This window comes from Enhydra lutris, unplaced genomic scaffold (assembly GCF_002288905.1).
Source record: "Enhydra lutris kenyoni isolate GAN:26980312 unplaced genomic scaffold, ASM228890v2 scaffoldscaffold6, whole genome shotgun sequence".
NCBI lineage: Eukaryota > Metazoa > Chordata > Mammalia > Carnivora > Mustelidae > Enhydra > Enhydra lutris.
In genome coordinates, this window is record NW_019154090.1 from 38,660,886 (window position 1) to 38,683,457 (window position 22,572).

Below are 22,572 nucleotides of genomic sequence, written 5' to 3' on the forward strand. Positions count from 1 at the left end.
CCAGCTCCATTTCATACCACTCTCCCCTTGCACTCTGCTTTAGGCACACAGACGTGCTTCTCCATTCCCTCCATATGCCAGCTCCCCACCAGGACCATTGCATATGCAGTTCATTATGCCTGGAATGAGTTCTATGACTCTTCATAAAATTCACATCTTATTTTTCAATGATTATGTCCTCAGACCTATCATGATGACTCTAGCTAAAGGAGTCTTCCTTTGAGGCTCTTTTGTGACTCTCACATCCAAGTTACTCTGCATCATATCATCTTAAGGGCAGTGTTTTCCTTCCTAACAGTTACCAAACATTGTAAATAGCTTACTTAATTATATTCTTCTATGTTTCTGTTTCTATCCACTAAAATGTAAAGTTTCATTATTGCATGAATTTCTTCCACCTTGTTCACTGTTGCTTTTCTTACTACCCAGCTCTGTAACAAGAGTAACTGCTTAATAAATATTTTCTGAAGAAAAAAAAATTAATCTTCTGAATGAGACCAGCTAAATATATTCTCTATGAGATCAACTGCATAAAAATCCTAAACTCATGTCAAAAAAAAAAAAAATCCTAAACTCATATATAAGAACATTCAGAGTAGGGGCGCCTGGGTGGCTCAGTGGGTTAAGCGTCTGCCTTCAGTTCAGGTCATGATCCCAGGATCCTGGGATGGAGCCCCATGCTGGGCTCCTTGCTCAGTGGGGAACCTACTTCTCCCTCTCCCTCTGACTCTGCCTACCGCTTCCCCTGCCTGCACTCTTTCTGTGTGTCAAATAAATAAATTTTAAAAACCGTAAAAAAAAAAAAAAAAAAAAAAAAAGAATGTTCGGAACAGCTTTATTCACAATAGTTAAAATCTGGAAACAAACCAAATGTCTATCAATAGGAGAACAGAAAAACAAATTACAGTATATTCATACTAGGAAATATTAATCACTCTATACATTAAAAAAGAATGAGCCAGTGTAAGTGTCTCAAAGGTACTTTGCAAAATCAACCAAAAAGAAAAGAGTACCTTTTGTGTGTTTCAACTATATAAAGTTTAAAAACAATACAAAACATCTATGGTGAGAAAAATCAGAGCAGCAGTTACCAGTGGGGGGTCAAGACTGGTTGGAAGGAAGCACAAAAAGAACTGGAAATGTTCTACATCTTGACAGGTATGTGAGGTGCATGGGTATACACATTTATAAAAATGACTAAATTACTCACTGCATGCAAATTTTATCACAGTTTTTTAAAAGGTCAAAAGTCTTAAATTTGCTCACTCAGATATCACATGGGGTATAGAAACCCAAGAAATGGAACCACACTACTATCCATTTTCACCAAGACCTACTTACTAATTTGTTCATTCACATCCTAATTTCCTACTCCTTTCTGGCAGAAAATGAAAAGATTTAGACCAAAAAAATTTGATTAATTGTTCCTTGTAGCAACATGCTGGGAAAATATATATCACTATGAAAGATAACTTATTATGCATTTATATAGAGTAAATACAACTATGACAGAAAGCATAAACAGTACATAAGCAATCATAAAAGGAATAACCAATAAAGAACATTAATGAGATGTCAAAGTACATCAAATGCCTGTAATATGAGACACCCATCACGAATTGGGTGCTAACAAACCCCCAAGCCATAGGCTAAGCAAGAATGTTGTGGTTTTCAACTTCTCTCTAGCCCTCAAAACACCTAAGATATGCAACACATGGACTCATGACAGCATAGTGATGTGCAAAATGCAAACAAAGAATATAAAAGACTAAGAAACAGAGACATGTAATTAGAATGTAAAAACAAATCTACAGGAATTCAATATACACATTTCCTTATAAACACACTCTACCCTCTAAACAGCCATGTTAAGAATCACTATCCAGAGCTACAAGAACCAAAACAGTAGTCATGGGCCACATGTACCTACTGAGCACTTAAAATGTGGCAAGAGGGGGCGCCTGGGTGGCTCAGTGGGTTAAGCCTCTGCCATCGGCTCAGGTCATGATCCCAGGGTCCTGGGATCGAGCCCTGCATCGGGCTCTCTGCTCGGCAGGGAGCCTGCTTCCCCCCTCTTTCTCTGCCTGCTTCTCTGCCTACTTGTGATCTCTCTCTCTCTCTCTCTCTGTGTCAAATAAATAAATAAAATCTTTAAAAAAAAAAAAATGTGGCAAGAGCATATGAGAAACTGAATTTTTAATTTCATTAAATGTTAACTAATTTTAATTTTAAAATATATTCAATTATTACAAAGTTTTCAGTATGTTCAGAATAACCTGTTATGTAAACCTACTTTTTCAACTGTTAATTTTGTTAAATTTAAGTACAAACCAAATATTTCCAATGAAAACTTAGTGCCATAATTGAGATGTTAAATATAAAATATACACCAGTTTTGAAGACTTAATTAAAAAATGAAAAAGAAAGGGGAACCCTCCTACACTGTTGGTGGGAATGCAAGCTGGTGCAACCACTCTGGAAAACAGCATGAAGGTTCCTCAAAAAGTTGAAAATAAAGCTACCTTATGACCCAGCAATTGCACTACTGGGTATTTACCCTAAAGATACAAACGTAGTGATCCGAAGGGGCACGTGCACCCAAATGTTTATAGCAGCAATGTCTACGATAGCCAAACTATGGAAAGAACCTAGATGTCCATCAACAGACGAATGGATAAAGAAGATGTGGTATACGTATACAATAGAATACTATGCAGCCATCAAAAGAAATGAAATCTTGCCATTTGTGACGATGTGGATGGAACTAGAGGGTATTATGCTTAGCAAAATAAGTCAATCAGAGAAAGACAACTATCATATGATCTCCCTGATATGAGAAAGTGGAGATGCAACAGGGGTCGGGGGGTTAAGGGGGTAGGAAAAGAATAAATGAAACAAGATGGGATCGGGAGGGAGAAAAATCAAAAGAGACTCTTAATGTCACAAAACAAACTGAGGGTGGCCGGGGTGAAGGGTGTAGGGAGAGGGTAGTGGGGTTATGGACACTGGGAAGGGTATGTGCTATGGTGAGTGTTGTGAAGTGTGTAAACCTGGCGGTTCACAGACCCGTACCCCTGGGGCTAATAATACATTATATGTTTATAAAAAAATAATTTTTTTTAAATGAAAAAGAAAGCTCAACAGCTCACTAATAATTTTTCCACTGGTTATATTTCTGAAGGGATATTTTGGATTCACTGGTTTAAACAAAATAATTATTAAAATTAATTTCACCTTTTCTTCTTACTTTTTTAAATGTAACTACTAGAAAACTTAAAAGTACATATGTGGCACGCATTGTATTTCTACTGGAAAGTACTATTCTAAAGCTGATATGTCTAAATACAGATGATAGATATCATTATGATACATTAATGGTTAATATTTCAAACACCTCCTGACCTTTTCACTTGATTGTCTTCTTTTCTTTAGTTGAATGAAATCTGTTTCCACTCTTTCTGCCAGCTCTAGTTTCCTCTTGTTCCTTTTAAATGCAGCTAAACTGAATCCTATAAAAGAAACATTAAAAATAACATTTGAGAAATATTAGGGTAATGAAGTAATGAGATATCCTGAAGAGCCTTTCTTAAGAACGATGAAAAAAGGGTTAAAAAAAGTTTTTCCAATGTACACTGAAGTGATAGGAGAATAAGAGAAATAACCTAAGGTTAAAGAAGTAAAAAAAATGTTAAATCCAGATAGGCAAATCAGTCCTGAAGGTAGATGATACCCAGCAGTATCTACTAATGCATGCTACTGCCAACTTTGGTTTTGAAGGTCTCTGTGCATAAAGGACAAGGAATGAAATCTGGAGGCAATACAGCATGAGAAAACATACTAGAGATTTTCCACAAAAAAGTAAGGAATCTCAAGGAGTAACCTGCCCAGTGAAAGGGAAAAACTAGAAAAGGCCACTGTACACAAAAAAACAGGAAACCTGCAAGTTTCAGCTGTGGCTATAAATGTAAAGGAGGAAAAGTCTCACTAGAAAATTCATGAACAAAAAGTACATTCAGACAAATTTAAAGAATTCTTATTATCTGTGTGGTCTGAGAACACACACACACACACACACACAAGTGATCTTGGTGTTGCAGAGCTTTAAAAACCCATCTAAAACAAATGCAAATACTGCCTGGAAAAACACATCTTAACTTGCCAGACCTCAGAGAATTCCCACATTCCAATTAACATGAGCCCATAGTTTAAAAAAAAAAATTACAAAATACATGAGAAATGAACCACCAAAAATAACAGACTAAAAGCCAGCCAAATATAAGAAAGGATAACATGACCTACAATGGCCTCAAATAATGAAATAATCAGATATAGAATGTACAACATGTTTATCCTCACAGAAATTAAGAAAAAATATATTGAAAATATAATTAAGGCATAAAAAATGATAAAATGACCAGGCAGAGTTAAGAACAATGGAGCTTCTAAAGATAAGAAATATAATAATTAAAAATTTTAAACTTGATGTATAGATTTCAACAGCCAATTAGATTCAGCTGATAAAAGAAAAATTATAAACTAGAATACAATGCTAAAGAGATAGAGTTTTCTGATTATGGCAGACTAAATTATTCAGAGTAATTCTCCTACTTAATTTACTAAAAATGTTGGATAAAATATGAAGAAATATCATCTTAAAAACATTAGAACCCTTATAAAAAGTACCAAGCTAAATTCTGGGGTAAACCGAGGACTAATGCTGTTATTACTGCACTACGAGCATTTGCCAACACTAGCACACATGAGTTTGGTTAAATGGCATCAAAGAGAGACATAAGTCAAGCCCAGAGCCCATCAGAGGTGGGAGTTTCATAAGAGACACTTCCCACAAAATGCTGGGGACTGAAAGGGCTAATGCTCTCACAATAGAGCTGATTCAGAACTATGCAAGTCCACTCAGTCCACTCCTACCTTCTATCTCAACACCAAGTACATTCGAGCAAGACTGTCTTGGATCTAGGGGAGAAAAGAATGAGGAGGAGGAAAAGGATAGGAATAAGAGGACTTAGAAAGAAAAAAAAAAAAAAAAAAAACTACCCCTGAGAAGTCCAGAGTTGACTGGAGCACTTGCATAGAGATTTGCAAACACATAGTCTGGGTGGGTCAGGGAATGTTAAACTTCAAATTAAGTTTAAGTAGATTCTGATTAATGGTGTGTAAAATAACAGAAAAAATATATATTGGTCTCTACCCTTAGTTCCTAGGAAAGAACTCTTAAAATCCTTGTAATTTCCTAAATTATAACAGCACTAGGACCATCTTTTGTTCTACTGTTTGGTCTTTGACCCCAGTTTCTAACAGAGCTCCTAAATCCCTTGGCATTCCTTGGTTGATACAAATGTCTTTTGTTTTAATGAGGCAACTCTCTTAGTGGGCTCCCAGATAGCATCAGGGTGAAGACTAGTCACCAGAAAGACTAAACCATGATTAAAAGCTTGAAACTTTCAGCCCCATCCCCATCCACTGGGAAGGAGGGAAGTACTGGCAATTGAGCTAAAGAGTGAGCATGCCTACATGATGAAACCTCCGCAAAAATTCCAAAAGTACAAGGTCTGGGGAGTTCCCAGGTAGCTAAACATACATGTCAGGAGGATGATACAAGTTAACTGAACCCAAGAATGGGGTCATGGGAACCTCTGATTTATAGCCAGTTGGTCAGAACTACAAGTGACAACCTAGACTTTCAACCGGTATCTAAAGAGGAGGTGGTAGATTTATGAGACAAATTCTAACTCCAACTGGAGTCAGTATTGAACTGAATTGTAGAACACCCAGATGGTGTCAAAGAATTGCTTGGTGTAGAAACCCACACATCTGGTGTCAAAAGTGGTGTTAGAGAGGTGTTTTTATTGTTTGCTTGTTTGTTTGTTTGTTAATTTATTTGAGAGAGAGCGTGCACACAAGTGGGGGGCAGGGGCAGAGGGAGAAGACTTCCCAATGAGCAGGGAGCCTGACATGGGGCTCGATCCCAGGGCCCCAAGATGATGACCTAAACCAAAGGCAGATACTTAACCAACTGAGCCACTGAAGTGCCCTGATGTAGAGAGCTGAGTATGACAGCAGTATGAGAGTAAAGGACAGAAGAGTGTTTTTCATATAAACAGTGCACATACAACTGGCAAAAATAAATGCAAAAAATAGTATCTAGACAAAAATGCCTCCATCCTAGGCCACAGTGAAACTACACAAATAATTATTCAAGGGCCATGATAAGCACATAGTCAAAGATAATCAGGCACAAAAAAGGGGGGGGGGGCACCATAAATGAGAACATGCAGGAAAAATATTCCAATTTGGATCTCAGATACCAGAATTATCAGGCATAAATATGAAACAAGTACACTTCTAATGATTAAAAAAGATTTTAAAAACATGAAAAACATCTACAATTCATACCATAAACTAAAAGAAACATAGACTCTTAAAAAACAAAACAAAAACAGAACTTCTAGAAATGAAAAGATAAATAACCAAAACGAAGATCTCAATGTACATGTTTGGTAGCTGATAGGATAGAGAAAAAAGAGCTGGTAAATTAGAAGACTAATCAGAAAAAAGTTAGCCAGAATGTAGCTAAAAGAGATTAAATGGAACTAGAGGTATTATGATAAGTGAAACAAGACAATCAGAGAAAGAAAATTATCATACGATCTCACTCACTATATGCGGAATTTACAAAACAAGGCAGAGGATCATAGGGGAAGAGAGGAAACAATGAAACAAAATGAAACCAGAAAGGGAGACAAGCCATAAGAGACTCTTAAACTTAGGAAACAAATTGAGGGCTGCTGGAGGGGAGAGGGGTGGGGGGATGAGATGGCTGGGTGATGGACACTGGGGACGGTATGTGTTGTGACGAGCACTGGGTATTGTGTAAGACTGATGAATCACAGACCTGTACCCTGAAATAAAGAATACATTATATGATAAATTTTAAAATATTTTAAAAATAAAATAAAAGAGATAAAATGATAGAAAACACAGAAGAAACATTAAGAATAGGGTAGATAATGTGAAAAGGTCTAATATTATGTTTAATCAGAATTTCAAAGGTGAGAGTAAAAGAATGGGATATAGGTAATGTTTTAAAAAACTGATTAAGAGGGACTCCTGGGTGCCTCAGTTGGTTAAGTGTCTGCCTGCAGCTCAGGTCATGATCCCAGAGTCCTGGGATCAGGTCCCACATCAAGCTCCCTTGCTTGGCAGGGAGCGTACTTCTCCCTCTGCCTGCCACTTCCCACTGCTTCTGTTCTTTCTCTCTCTCTCTGACAAATAAATAAATAAAAATCTTCCCAAAAAATAAAATAACAAAAAATTAAAAATAAATAAAAAATGGAATAAGATTTTTCCAAAATTATAAAAGCCACTAATCTACAGATTTAATAAATTGTAAACAATATCCATAAATTAAAATCATAAAAGTTCATAACAAGATACATTAAGTAAAATAGAATAAGAACAATGAAATAGAAAAATCTAAAAATAGCAAGAGGGAAAACAGGTTACCTTTAAATAAGTGACAGTTAAAATGACAACCGTCTTTTCAACAGCAAAAAAAAGGAAGCCTGAGACAATAGACTAATTACTAACAATGTGCTGAAAAGAAATATGTCCTGATTCAGAACACTATATTCAGTGAAAATACCTTCAAAAATGAAGGGAAAATAAGAATTGTTTTATATAAACAAGAATGAGCAAATTCATCACCAATAAGACCTGTACTAATGAAAATACTAAAGGGTGTTCTTCAGAAACAGAGAAAATAACACAAAGTGGGAGCCGAAAGAAAAAAAGAAGTGGAGGGGATTAAATGCAAAGGAAAAAGTAAATAGGCAAATCTAAATGAAAATTGACTTATAAAATAATAATGTCTCCCACTGTTTTAAATGCATACTGAGTTTTAAAATATAAACACAAAGAGAATGGTAAAAGAAGTCAATACAGGGTGCCTGGGTGGCCCAGTCAGTTAAGCATTTGACTCTTGATTTCGACTCAGGTCATGATCCCAGGGTTGTGAGACACAGGCTCTGTGTTAGGTGTGCAACCCCCTTGAGATACTCTCTCCCTCACCCTCTGCCCCTCCCCTTGCTCACTCGCTTGCTCTCTCTCTCTCTGTGGGGGGAAAAAAAAAAAAGGAAATACAAACATATTAATAAAAAAGAAAATGTAATGCTGAAAATAATACTAAAGAAGGCAAGAAATGAGATACAGAAGGAAGCATATGGGGGACAATGTCCCACCATGTGGGACAAATAAGAAACAAAGAATAAAAGAGCAAATTCAAATCCAAATATATGAGTAACTGAATGAAACATAAAAGGACTAAATGTACCAATTAAAATACAAAGATCACCCAAAAAATGTTTATATGCATGTGCTGCTTCTAAGAGAAACATCTTAAATATAAGAATACACAGAAAGACTGAAAACAAAAAGAAAGATATACATGCAAACACTAACCAAAGGAAGCTATTACAGTTATTCTTTTTATTTCTTTTTTTTTTTTTTTTTGAGAGAGAGAGAGAGAGAGTGCAAGGGGGGGGAGGGGCAAATGGAAAGGGAAAGAGAGAATATTAAGCAGTCCCTACATCCAGTATGGAACCAATGAGGGGCTCAATCTCATGACCCTGAGATCATGACCTGAGCCAAAATCAAGAGTCAGATGCTTAAATGACTGAGCCACCAAGGCACCCCTACAGTTATTTTAGTATCAAACAAGCAGACTTCAAGGCAGCAATCATTACCAGATTTGGAGTGCCATTTCTTTAAAATAAAAAGGTCAATGAACCAAAGTTTTTTGTGGGGCTATTAACACATCCAAGAAAATATATGGCAACTAAAGCAAAAGAAAACAAAAATTAAGTTCTTTCATAATACAGTATGTGATAAATACAAGAAATATAAGTTGTTTTTAACATTTAAAGAATCAACATAATTCATTAGACTAACAAATTAATGCCCTCCTTTTCTCCAAAGAAGACGTACAAATGGCTAACACACGAAAAATGCTCTACATCACTTGGCTCAGGGAAATACAAATCAAAACCACAATGAGATACTACCTTACACCAGTTAGAATGGCAAAAATTAATAAGACAGGAAACAACAAATGTTGGCAAGGATGTAGAGAAAGGGGAAACCTCTTACACTGTTGGTGCAAATGCAACCTGGTACAACCACTCTGGAAAACAGTATGGAGGTTCCTCAAGAAGTTAAAAATAGAGCTACCCTATCACCCAGTAAACGCACTACTGGCTATTTACCCCAAAGATACAGACATAGTGAAAAAGGATACTGAACCCCAATGTTCATAGCAGCACTGTCCACAATAGCCAAACTGTGGGAGGAGCCTAGATGTCCTTTAACAGATGAATGGATAAAGAAGATGTGGTTCATACATATAATGGAATATTACTCAGCCATCAGAAAGGATGAATACCTATCATTTACATCAACATGGATGGAACTAAAGGGTATTATGCTAAGTGAAATAAGTCAAGCAGAGAAAGACAATTATATGGCTTCACTCATATGTGGAATATAAGAAATAGCACAGAGAATCATAGGGGAAGTAAGGGAAAACTGAATGGGAAGAAATCAGAGAGGGAGACAAACCATAAGAGACTCTTGACTTTGGAAAACAAACTGAGGGTTGTGGAAAGGGAGGTGGGTGGGGGGATGGGATAACTGGGTGATGGGTATTAAGGAGGGTACATGACATGATGAGCACTGGGTGTTATACGCAACTGATGAACCACTGAACACTACATCTGAAACAAATGATGTACTATATGTTGGCTAACTGAATTTAAATTTAAAAAAAATTAATGTCCTCTTAATAAACAAAAATATAATATTAAATTCATTTATAATTTTTAAATCTTGTAAAAACAAAGCTCCCTAAATATAACATATAAATAAATTTTCAATCAAAAGCATTATATGCATTTAAATATGTCCAATTATCATTGCTTCTATTAAATTGTACTGATGATACTTCAGCAATAAAAAGGGAAGAAAAATAAGTATAAAGATACAAAAGAAAGAAATAAAACTATCATTATTCACAAATAACATGCTTATGAATTTAGGAATCAACCAGAATCTACATATAGATTATTAGGATTAATAAAAGGGTTTAGTAATAAAGCTACATAAATATATGTGTATATGCATATATACACATATGCACATATACGCAAACATACATATATGAAATACAATTATATTTATTGCAAAAAACATTTTGAAAAATACTTTGGCATCATCTGGTAAAGATGAAGATAGGCAGACACTGATCCAGAAATTCTACCACAGTGCACGTATTTAGAGAAAGCCAAATGATACAGAATATAAGTACAAGAAAACTTGTAAGTGTATTAGAACACCAACATAATTGTCTACCCACAGGAGGTATGTCTACAACAGTTCACAATAAATGGGTTAAAGAAGCAAAATGGAGAGATTATTTATAATACCAACCAAAACTGTAAAATACCCAATAATAAACTAATCACGAAGTCTCAAAACAGTACTGTAATGACATAGAAATGAACCAAAAAAAAAAAAAAAAGTTAATGGAATTAAACATCAAGTTCAGAAACAAATTCATGTATATTCTAATGGAATTTGAGAAAAACAGTGATATTTTATACCAGTAGGAAATGAATATGTTATTCAATAAGCTGTCTTGACATAATGTTATCTGTTTGGAAAAATAAATTAGATTCCTACCTCATGCTACACATAAAAATGAAATCTTAAAGTATTAATGATTTAAATATATAAAATCTAAAAAGGGGGGGGGCCAAAAAAGTTAAACCATCACACAACAATATAGGCATATATATCAGGTTTTTTTGAAAGAGACTTTATTTTTTAGTTTAACTGGTTTTAATTTTAAAATAGAAGATTTTCCATAAAATATTATCAAAGCCAGAATCTGTTAAAATGATTGTTGGCTGATACAATCATATAAGATTCAAAATGCCCATAAGGCAAAAGATATATGCAAAGGTAATGATAACTTAAATTTTTTAAGTATAAGCAGATAGCTATGAGACAGGATTAATATCTTCAAATCAGAATGATATAATACAAAACTAATAAGATGGAGTTAGAGAGAAGATGGCCAAGTAGGAAATGCCAGGAATCCATCTCCCCATCTAAAGAATAATTGGTCTGCCAGAATTTAATGCAAATGTTATGGAACTCTGGAGTTTATTTAAGGCTGTAACTCTCAAATGAAGGCTTGAAGTATACTGTCACTGGTCAGGGTAAATTTCAGCTCTTACTGCAGTAGCATCTACCCATTCCCCATCCTTCTGGCAGACAACCATGCATGTATTCCTAGAGTAGACCGCACACAGCCTGTGCGTGCCAGCTTGGGCAATAAAGACCCTGTCCTCCAAATACTAGGATATGTACTCTGATTGCTTCTTGCTGGTATTGGTCACAAGGTGCAGATACAGAGGCAGGCCGCCATTGTTGCAATGCCCTCCCTCTCCAGATGAATTGACTTCCAGGGAATTTAAAAGGTTGGAGCTTTTTCCCCACCTTCAACTTTTCTCTTTTTCCCTTTGGGAAACATTTAAGGAGATATACAAATGGCCAATAAGCACATGAGAAATGTTTAACATCATAATCATTAGGGAATACAAACCAAAACCACAATGAAATGCTACTTCACACCCATTAGAATGATTGTTATTTACAGAAAATAAATGGGTTGCAAGTGTTGGTAGGGATACGGAGAAACTGGAACCCTTGTACACTATTAGTGGAAATTTAAAATGGTGTTGCCAGTGGTAGTCCTTCCACAAACTGAAAACAGAATTACCATAAAATCCAGCAATTTTATTTCACAGTACTCAAAAGGATTGAAAGTAGGGATTCTAACAGATATTTGTACATCCATGTTCACAGCAGCATATACACAGTGGCCAAAGGTTGGCAGCAACCTAAGTATCCATCAAGAGGTAAATGGATAAACAAAATGTGGTATATATATTGTGGAATATTTTTCAGCTTTAAAAAGAATTTTTTTTTTAACTAGGCTCCACACTGGGTGTGGAGCCCAATATAGGGCTTGAACTCATGACCCTGAGATCAAGACCTGAGCTGAGATTAAGAGTTGAATGCTTAACTGACTGAGCCATCCATGTGCCCCACAGCCTTAAAAAGAAATCTGACAGATGCTACAACATGCGTGAACCTTGAGGACATCATGCTAAGTGAAAAAAGCCAGTCATAAAGGGACAGATAATGCATGGTTCCACTTACATGAGTAACTACAGCAGTCAAATTTTAACGATGGAGATCAGAATGGTGGTTGCCAGGAGCTAAATTGCCAGGGGCTAAGTGGAGGGAATTACTGTTTAATAAGTACAGAGTTTTAGTTTTGCAAGGTATAAAGGGTTCTATAGAAGTATGGTAGTGATGGTTGCACAGAAATGTGAGTATACTTAAGGCCACTGAACTGTACCATTAAAAAATGTTTAGGGGCACCTGGGTGGCTCACCCAGTTAAGCCTCTGCCTTCAGCTCAGGTCGTGGTCTCAGGGTCCTGGGATTAAGTCCCACATCAGGCTCTCTGCTCAGCAGAGAGCCTGTTTCCCCCTCTCTCTCTGCCTGCCTCTCTGCCTACTTGTGATCTCTCTCTCTCTGTCAAATAAATAAATAAAATCATTTTAAAAAATGTCTAAGATGATAAATTTTATATTATGTGTATTTTGTCAAAACATTCAAAAAGAATTACAGAAAAAACATGTACACAAATGTTTATAGCAGAATTATTTATAACAGCCCAAAACTGGAAACAATCCAGGTATCTTTCAATGGGCAAATGGTTAAACAAACAGTGATAGACCCATAGCATGGATTACTTAGCAATAAAATGGAACAAGCTATTAATAAATATAACCACCTGGATGACTCTCCAGAGAACTATACTGAATTACTAAAAAGCTTGTTCCTAAAGGTTACATACTGTATGATGCCATTCATGTAACAGTCTTGAAATAGCAAAATTACACACACTAATGGAGAATAGATCAGTGGCTGCCAGGGGTTAAGGAAGGCGTGGAGATGAGTGGGTATGACTATAAAAAGGCAAACTGGGTTATTCTTGTGAAGATACAAGTGTTCTGTATCTTGATTAAATCAACGTCAATATCCCAAACATAATATTACACTATAGTTCTACAAGATTATTATCATTGGAGAAAACTGAGCAAAGGATCCAAGGGATCTCTCGGCCTTAATTCTTTTAACTGCATGTGAATTTATAACTATCTAAAAATAAAAAACTTAAAACAGACCACTGGGTGTTATGCGCAACTAATGAATCACTGAACACTACATCAAAAACTAATGATGTACAACAGTGGCTAACTGAACATAATCAAAAAATAAATAAAAATAAAATACTTGAAATAATAAACAAATAAGTGTAAGGAGGGAAAAAAAAAAACCTTAAAACAGCATTAACTAGCCATAACTAAAGAGTGAAGTATTGATATATCACATACCAGTTATCATAAAATTCTAAAATTAGTACACAAAATGTTTTATCAATCACGTTGTCTTTCAAAGTATCCTACTCAAAGGCAGAAAAACTGTAAGACCAGAACCCAGCCAACAGAAAAGAAAATAGGATTCCTTGTAGCAGAATCACACCCATAAACTGAAAGGATAGAACAATGTCTGCCATCTACTCTTTACTTATATTTAAACATATACCATATAGCTGACGCAGATTTTGAGAAATACTTTGTGTAGAAGAGACAAAGTTTCAAGGTTGAGACTTTTGAATAAACCCTAGAAAGGACTTATCTTGGGAAGAAAGACCACAGGCTAGTACTAAGGTTTAACTCTAACTTTAAGAACAAAACTGAAATAGACTCACTCTCACAAAGCCTAAAAACCAGGCTATGACAAACACTCTATGATTCCACTTCAAGGAGCTACCTAGAATAGGCAAAGTCATAAGAAAGAAAGTAGAATAGAGGCTACCAAGGGTCTAGAGAGAAGGGGGAATGGGTAGTTACTGTTTAACGGGTACAGAGTTTTCTGCTTGGGATGATAAAAAAAAGTTACGGAAATGCACAATGATGACAGTTATACAACACTGAATGTATTTAGAACCACTGAATTATATACATAATACTGTTAAAATAGTAAATTTTATGTTATATATATTTTTTACCACAATAAAAGAAAGGAAAAAAAGGTGCTAAAAGAAAAAAATCTGACCATGTGTAAGTCTGTATTCGACAAGAAATTATACTTTAAAAGTAAAGGCAAAAATAAAGGGTTTTTTTCAGATAACAAGCTGATTTTTCACCACTACACCTACATTACCAGAAATGTTTGTTCTAAGCTGAAGGGAATAATGCCAGGCAGAAATTCACATCTACATAGAGGAATGGAATATTAAGTATGTGAGAAACTATGTCAAAGACTATTTTAGAATAAACCTGAGAAAGACATTCTAAAAGCTTCTGGAACACTGAAAAATAAAAACCTACCAATGACACCTTCCCAAACCACAAAGGTAATCAAGTTTAAAAAATCGCACCGGCCAGCTGCACAAGCCACACCGTCTTTGGGGTGATCCGTGGTGGACGTTTTGAGGGCAGCTGACCTGAAGCCTGCACATCCCGGACCGCCTCCCATGGAAGCCTGAGCCAGCCGCCTTTCTCCCTTCGTCTCATAACCATGCCCACCAGTGAGAATGCTAATTCACCAGCTGCCCGCCTTAACAGATTCAAGAACAAGGGGAAAGACAGTACAGAAATGAGGCGGTGTCGAACAGAAGTTAATGTGGAGCTGAGGAAAGCTACGAAGGATGACCAAATGCTGAAAAGGGAAAACGTAAGCTCGTTTCCCGATGATGCTACCTCTCCACTGCAGGAAAACCGCAATAACCAGGGCACTGTAAATTGGTCTGTTGATGACTTTGTCAAAGGCATAAATAGCAACAGTTTGGAAAGCCAGCTCCAGGTTACTCAAGCTGCTAGGAAACTGCTTTCTAGGGAAAAGCAGCCCCCCATAGACAACATAATCCGGGCTGGTTTGGTTCCAAAATTTGTGTCCTTCTTGGGCAGAACTGATTGTAGTCCCGTTCAGTTTGAATCTGCTTGGGCTCTCACTAACACTGTTTTCGGGACATCAGAACAGACCAAGGTTGTGGTAGATGGAGGTGCTAGGCCAGCATTCATTTCTCTGTTGGCATCTTCCCATGCCCACATCAGTGAACAAGCTGTATGGGCTCTAGGAAACATTGCAGGTGACGGTTTAGTTTTTCCAGACTTGGTTATCAAGTATGGTGCAGTTGATCTGCTTTTGGCTCTCCTTGTGGTTCCTGATATGTCATCATTAACATGTGGCTACTTATGTAACCTTACTTGGACATTTTCAGACCTTTATCGCAACAAGAATCCTGCACCCCCGTTAGATGCTGTCGAGCAGATTCTTCCTACCTTAACATCACACTGATCCAAAAGTCTTGGCAGATACCTGTATCACACTGATCCAAAAGTCTTGGCAGATACCTGCTGGGCCATATCCTACCTTACTGATGGTCCAAATGAATGGATTGAAATGGTTGTGAAAACAGGAGTTGTGTCCCAGCTTGTGAAGCTTCTAAGAGCTACTGAATTGCTCATTGTGACTCCTGCACTAAGAGCCATAGTTAATATTGTCACTGGGACAGATGAACAGACTCAGGTTGTAATAGACGCAGGAGCACTTGCTGTCTTTCCCAGCCTGCTAACGAACCCCAAAACTAATACTCAGAAGGAAGCCACGTGGACAGTGTCAAACATCACAGCTGGCCGCAGAACCAGATACAGCAAGTTGTGAATCATGGATTAGTATCATTCTTCATTGATGTTCTCTCTAAGGCAGACGTTAAGACACAAAGGGAAGCTGTCTGGGCTGTGACCAACTATGCAAGTCGGGGGACAGTTGAACAGATTGTATACCTCGTTCATTGTGGCATAACAGAACCATTAATGAACCTCTTAACTGCAAAGGATACCAAAATTATTATGGTTATTCTGGATGCCATTTCAAACATCTTTCAGACTGCTGAGAAACTAGGTAAAACTGAGAAACTTGGTATAATGATTGAAGAATGTGGAGGTTTGGACAAAATCGAGGCTCTACAAAACCATGAAAATGAGTCTGCATACAAAGCTTCATTAAACTTGATTGAGAAGTATTTCTCTGTAGAGGAAAAGGAAGATCAGAATGTTGTGCCAGAAACTACCTCTGAAGGCTATACGTTCCAGGTTCAGGATGGCATTGCTGGGACCTTTAACTTTTAGCTTATACAGCTGAAGCAGAAAGTTGTTTGTGGTGTGCTCTGTTTGGTAGAAGTTTGTCTTACTGTTTCTCTACTAAAAATTCTTTTTAAATGGGTTTTCTTATTATAGCACTTTTTACAACAAAACTCTACTTGACTAGTTCCAAACTGTACAAACTGTATGAAGCTTCTCCTCTCAGTGGGTTTCTTATTTCTATGTGGAATCTCCTCTCTTGCAGTGTCCTGTAAATAAAGATTAAATTCCACCATTTTCTTTACTTCAAAAAAAAAAGGTAATCAAGTTTAAAGAACATCATTAAGTACCAGTATACAAGCTAATCTTGACTGAGGATCAGACAAGTGCCCAAATAGGATAGCATTTAAATTTTTTTAATTAAATAATAGTTACAATTTCTCCTCAAATTCACCTAGTTCAATACTTTTCTTTTTTGTAAAATAAATAAATGTTTTAGTCATAGATGAATCCCTAGAAATTAAAACAAATAAAAGCCAAAATTACAAATTCATCAGAAGTAGAAGGTTTAGGGATGCCTGGATGGCTCAGTCAGTTAAGCATCTGCCTTGGGCTCAGGTCATAATCCCAGGGTCCTGGGACCAAGTCCCACATCAGGCTCCTTGCTCAGCAAGAAGCCTGCTTCTCCCTCTAGCCGGCCACTCCCCTGTTCATACACGCTGCTCTCTCTTTTTCTGACAAATAAATAAATAAATCTTTAAAAAAGAAGAAGCTGTAGAAGGTTTAGGAGATAAAACTGAAGACATTTCTGAGACAGTAGGACAAGAGAGATTTCAAAAAGGAGAAAAAATAATTTTTGAAAAAGATACAAGGGATTGGAGCATAAGATCCAACATCCAATTCACAGAAATCAGAAAAATAAAATAGAGGAAAGATAAGGAAGAGATTAACATACAAAATTTTTTTAAGTTCCTCAAAACTAAATTACATGAATTTCCAGATTAAAAGTACTCAGTACTCCATACTCAGTAAGTACCAGGCACGCTGAATAAAAAAAGACCAATTCTAAGATGCTTCATTGTAATATTAAAAACACAGGAATTAAGGCTTCCTTCCAAAGATGAAAATACACCATAAAGAACTGGGAATCAAAATGCATAACAGCAAGACCGAAAACTAGAACATAAGAGAACAATTTCTTCAAAACCTAGGAAAAACAATTTCTAGTCTTGTATATACCAAATACGGGAATAAAACAAGAGAGAAAAAAACACATGAGATTCAGGAAACAGAGAACCTGGTACTGGAGAGATGAAAAGGAAATCCAATATGATGGTGAGGTAAAGACCAGGGATGGCATCATGCACCAGGCTTACTGAATACCCATTCTAGACTTGAAGGTGCCAAGTGGCATATCTCCAAGGAAAAACGAAATGGAACTATCAAATGACCAGATTTGACTGGGTGACATAAGAACTCTACATAAATTCCACTGGGAGATTTTAAGGCAGAATCAGTGGGAGGGACTATGAGAATTAGAACTCATACTCCCAGTTTGCCTACCATGAACGTATTTCCCTTCCCTCCAACCTCTTTATATTACAATGTTCAGCTACATGAGTCCTCATTTTGAATATAATGTTATTAAAAACTGATCCTTAAGGGCACCTGGGTGGCTCAGTTGGTTAAGCATCTGCCTTTGGCTCAGGTCATGATCCCAGAGTCCTGTGATCGAGCCCCCCATCTGGCACTCTGCTCAGCAGGGAGCTTGCTTCTCCCTCTCCCTCTGCCTGCCATTCCCCCTGCTTGTGCTTGCGCTCTCACGTTCGCGCTCTCTCTGTCAAATAAATAAATAAAATCTTAAAAAAAAAAAAAAAGATCCTATTACATACCTGCTATGATATATAATCATTTCTTTTGAATACAACTTGGTTTCCTTGGATTGAAGGATTCCCCATATTTTCATGATTATTTATAGTCATAGGTAACTATGACAGAAAATTAAAATTTAACTTAAAAAACAAGTAGTAAATGTTTTCAATATTTGTCTTTTAGGCATAAATATTAGTAGCTATGATTTCATTTTTCAAATAGACATATAAAACACATTCACACATATATATTTATAACTCATTTTTCATTTTTCAAAGTCATTAGAGTTAATCATGATCAGACAGTAGTCTTGATAACAATTTCTAGTTACTACATAACATTTCATTATATGATGATTTACTTACTTACATTTCTCTCTGTTGGATAAAAGATTTTTCCAAACTTTTTGACATTCTTAATAATGCTTACTGAGAACTATATAAATTTTTGTCTATATTTCTAATGTCAAATTCTTACAAGCAGAGTAAGTTTAAGGCTTTGCTCTATATTACTTAGCTGCTCTCCAAAATTTCTGCTAACTTATATTTGTACCTAAAATGTATTATATTCATTTCATCACACACCTATGAGCAGTGATACAGTATTTTTAACTCTCACAAATTAGGAGGGAACAAATTTAAAATGTACTCATTTGCATTTCCCAATTAGTTATGTTCTATTATCTACTTATGACTTTTGATCATTTTTCTTTTGGGGTATTATTTGTATTTGTGTGGTTTTTAATTTAATATACCTTTTCATAGATTAAGGATATGTATATTTTGTCATATTTATGGTAAGTGGGTTTTTTTTCAGTCTTAACGCTTATATAGTAACACTTTTGTTCTTCCTTCTCTTGCACTTGTCCCTAGAAAGGCCTTCCTCAGGTCAAAGATGGATAAATGCTGACCTGTGTTTTCTTCTCTCTCTCTGAGGGGGTAGTATTAAGGTTTTATTGTTAGTAATTATTTTAAGTAACCTAAAAGGGATCCTTTAGCAATACTTCTATAAAACCGGGGGGATCCTCAGGAATATAAAAGTACCTTAAAATCAAATAACTTTCTTTTAACTCTAAATAGTTCAACATATAAGATTCCTTTTTTATATATCAGAATACTATGTGGATTAAAGCAATGTAACACTTCCAGGTACATGCTAATACAGCTTAATTTTGAAAAATTTTTACTCACTTGTGGTCATGATGTTAGGAGGGCAAGAGGGTATTCCGTGATCTACTGCCCATCTGTAGGCTCCTTCTCCAACTAAAAAGCTAATAACAGAAAATTATTCTTTTAAAAATTCAGTATCATCTTCTCCTACAAATTCAATAAGTATAAATCATTTAGTGAGGCAACTGAAAAAATGTCTTGCACAAATATATAATTGTAGGTTTACCTCAAAATAATAATATGGCCATATGTCCCAAATTTTAAAATTTTCCCCAACTTAGAAATTTTACAACTGAAAATGGTACAATTTCATTTGCAATAACCAACAACTAAAAGTTGGCAAAATTCAACATAAGAAGTAAAAAAAATAGTTGATTTCCCAGTGGAAAATATTAAGACTTATCTTGGATCACTAAGGTCACAAGATCTATTTAATCAGGTTTAAGAATTAAAGTTTCAGTGAACGTTTTCAGATTTGGTCATCTTGCCTACTATAACAACTGGGTCTACTCAAAATGAGTGGGTACATCTAGAGATGCCCCAAAACAATGAGGTGTACTTACATTTGCAAGACTTGACACAACAAAAATATCAAATGACCTATATATATGACCCTTAGATCATTTCTACTCTGGTAAGTACTATGGTGTGTACCAAAAGTAATTTATTAAGCCCTAAACTTCAAGTTTTAACATAAAGAAGTAAATAAAAGGATACTGTTCACTAACTAAAAAACTTACTTTCAAAGATTTCAAATAGCATTCAGGATAATTAACCACTCCATTCATTCCCTAACACAGTAACAGCAAGCAGTTATCATAATAATCAATCACTTCATCTCCTTCCATAGCCAACTTCTTAAAGATCTGAACCAGCTAGTAATAGGTTTCCTTGAACTTGTTTATGCCTGCTCATTAGTTTTCTGATCTCTATTTTTTGTTTCTGTTCTTCTCATCATCCCAACACTAAAACTCAAAGTAATGCACATTGAAGTCTTTAGATTCATTTGTTAATAAGACCAGTGACAAACTGGAAAACAAAATCTAACGAGCCACTCAAACACACCCAAATAGTTCTAGTGAGAAACTAAATAGTTAAGTCCAATAACTATTTTCCAATATACATAAAGGTAGGAGGCACTGAAAAAAGAGAGGGCCAACAAGAATAAACAACTTTACCCCTTCAAACTTCTATTTTTTTTTTAATTCTAAAGGATTCTGAAAGTAGAAAACAGTTTGTCCTATTCCTCCATCAAATGAAACCACTGCATAGAAAATGAAAAGAAAAGCTATCATATAAAGTTCAAATGGAAGAAAAACTGAAATAGAAACTTGAATACGAGTTGAGCTATCCTGATGGCATTTTTAGCACTTCCTTCTTCTAGAAAAGGAATGTAATATAAGAAATAACTTCTCTTCATGTGAAGATGTAAAAGATATGCTGAAGTAGTATGTTAAATGATCAGAACAGAAGTTTGAAGCTAAATCTTAGCATGCCCATTGGTCATCTTGGGTCCAATCCCAGTATCTGGAATTAATGGCGTTTTACAAAATATTCTTAGTTTTGGGGGCCTGGAGGCTCATTCATTAAGCATCTGTCTTCGGTTCAGGTCATGATCCCAGGGTCCTTGGATCCAGCCCCGCATCAGGATCCCTGCTCAGCACGAAGTCTGCTTCTCCCACTCCCCCTGCTTGTGTTCCCTCTCTTGCTGTGTTTCTCTCTGTCAACTAAATAAATAAAATCTTTGTTAAAATAAAATATTTTTAGTTTTATTTTTCATTTCTTAAAGACATTGCTTTTAAATTAAATCAATTTGCCATTGGCTGCTATGCAAGTTTTTAAAATAGTTGAGGCATTTTACAATATTCACGGGAATTTGACTATCTGGTTCCCATCTTATGGATAAGAATACTGAATATCTGACCTTTTCTTCCTATCAAAAACTACCTCTCTAGTAGTTAATAATTACACAAAATGGCATATAAGTGCTTTTGAAATCATTTTAAAATTCTGAAAAGCTACATGATACTAACATGCCCAAAAAATCACTTTCTAGAACATTAAATGCAGTATCATTCATATTTGTCACAATCTTAATGACTCTCCAAGGAGAAAACTTAGAGAGAAATTTTGTCTCATTCAAGTTAGGAAATCCCATCGACTCTACCTTTGTAATATATCCAGAATGTGACCACTTCTCACCTCCTCTCCTGCTACCACCTTTGTCTAAACCGCCATCATCTGTTACCTGAACTGTTGCAATGGACTCATTACTTTCACGTACACCTTGCTTTGCTCCCTGCCCCAGTCCATGCTCACTAGCCACCGACTTCCTTGTAAAACATAGGTCAGACAATGACATTCCTCTTTTCAAAATCTGCACAATCCTGGAGTTTGAATGAGAATCCTAAGTGATGTGATCCTTCCTGCTCCCTCCTTACTTCATCTCTTAGTCTTCTTGCTCCCTGGCTTACTTTACTCCAGCCTCCCCAAAACACAAATATGCCAAGGGGACTACCAGTCTCAAGGCCTTCACCCTGAATGTTCCCTCTATCAGTCTCATCCTTTTTTCCCAAGTGGCAAATTCCCTCAACTGCTCAGAAGTGTCCCCTTAATGAGACCTATGTAAAAATATACCCAACTACCTACCCAGGATTCCCAATCCCTGCCATTTTGCTCTTTCCACATCTTTCTTTTTTCTACCTTCTAACATACTAGACACTTTATAATTTACATATTATGCCTATTGTTTACTTCTACCTTCCCCAAAGAAACTGTAAGTGTCATAAGAATGGGAATCTTTTGTTTTTTCACTGACATATCCAAGCATATGTGACAGTGCCTAAAGCATACTAAGCATCAAATAAACATAGGCAAGATATTAAACAAATAATAATAAACTAGGGTGTCAAAATTCCTTAAGGGACAACATTTTCCTTGTGTTATACCCAATTTAATTTACATAAAACAAGTCCAACATGATGTAAAACAAAAAGCAATGACACTCTACTGAGAGCAGCCCTGAGATGGGGTTATTGAAACCTTCAACAAGCCAGTGCTTCTTGTCTGCTGCGGCAAACACTAGCACAGCCAAGCTTCCCAGAAAGAGTTATTTGGCCAAATACGAGATGTGAACTGCAACCTCATAGATGGCAACCACCCATTTTCAAGGAATCATGACTCCATAATTAGTCTAAAAATGTCTCATTTTGTGATTTGGAAAGCTCTCAA

General features: G+C 36.1%; 1 protein-coding gene and 1 pseudogene across 2 annotated transcripts in view; one reads left to right on the forward strand and one right to left on the reverse strand.

Moving 5' to 3' along the window:
* Positions 1 to 22,572, reverse strand: part of LOC111141831 (taspase 1) — a 271,125-nt gene that overhangs the window by 177,721 nt on the left and 70,832 nt on the right. Inside the window, exons 1-2 of one of the 2 annotated variants that reach the window (XM_022494663.1) lie at positions 19,363 to 19,537; positions 3,403 to 3,509 (exon numbers count right to left, since the gene is read on the reverse strand). The exons of the other annotated variant lie outside the window; for it this stretch is intronic. Coding sequence (XP_022350371.1) covers positions 3,403 to 3,509; positions 19,363 to 19,372 — 117 coding nt within the window. The 5' untranslated portion in view covers positions 19,373 to 19,537. Of the gene's footprint in view, positions 1 to 3,402; positions 3,510 to 19,362; positions 19,538 to 22,572 lie in introns of those variants that run through there. 2 annotated transcript variants of the gene reach the window in all.
* On the forward strand, positions 14,736 to 16,348 carry LOC111141830 (annotated as a pseudogene).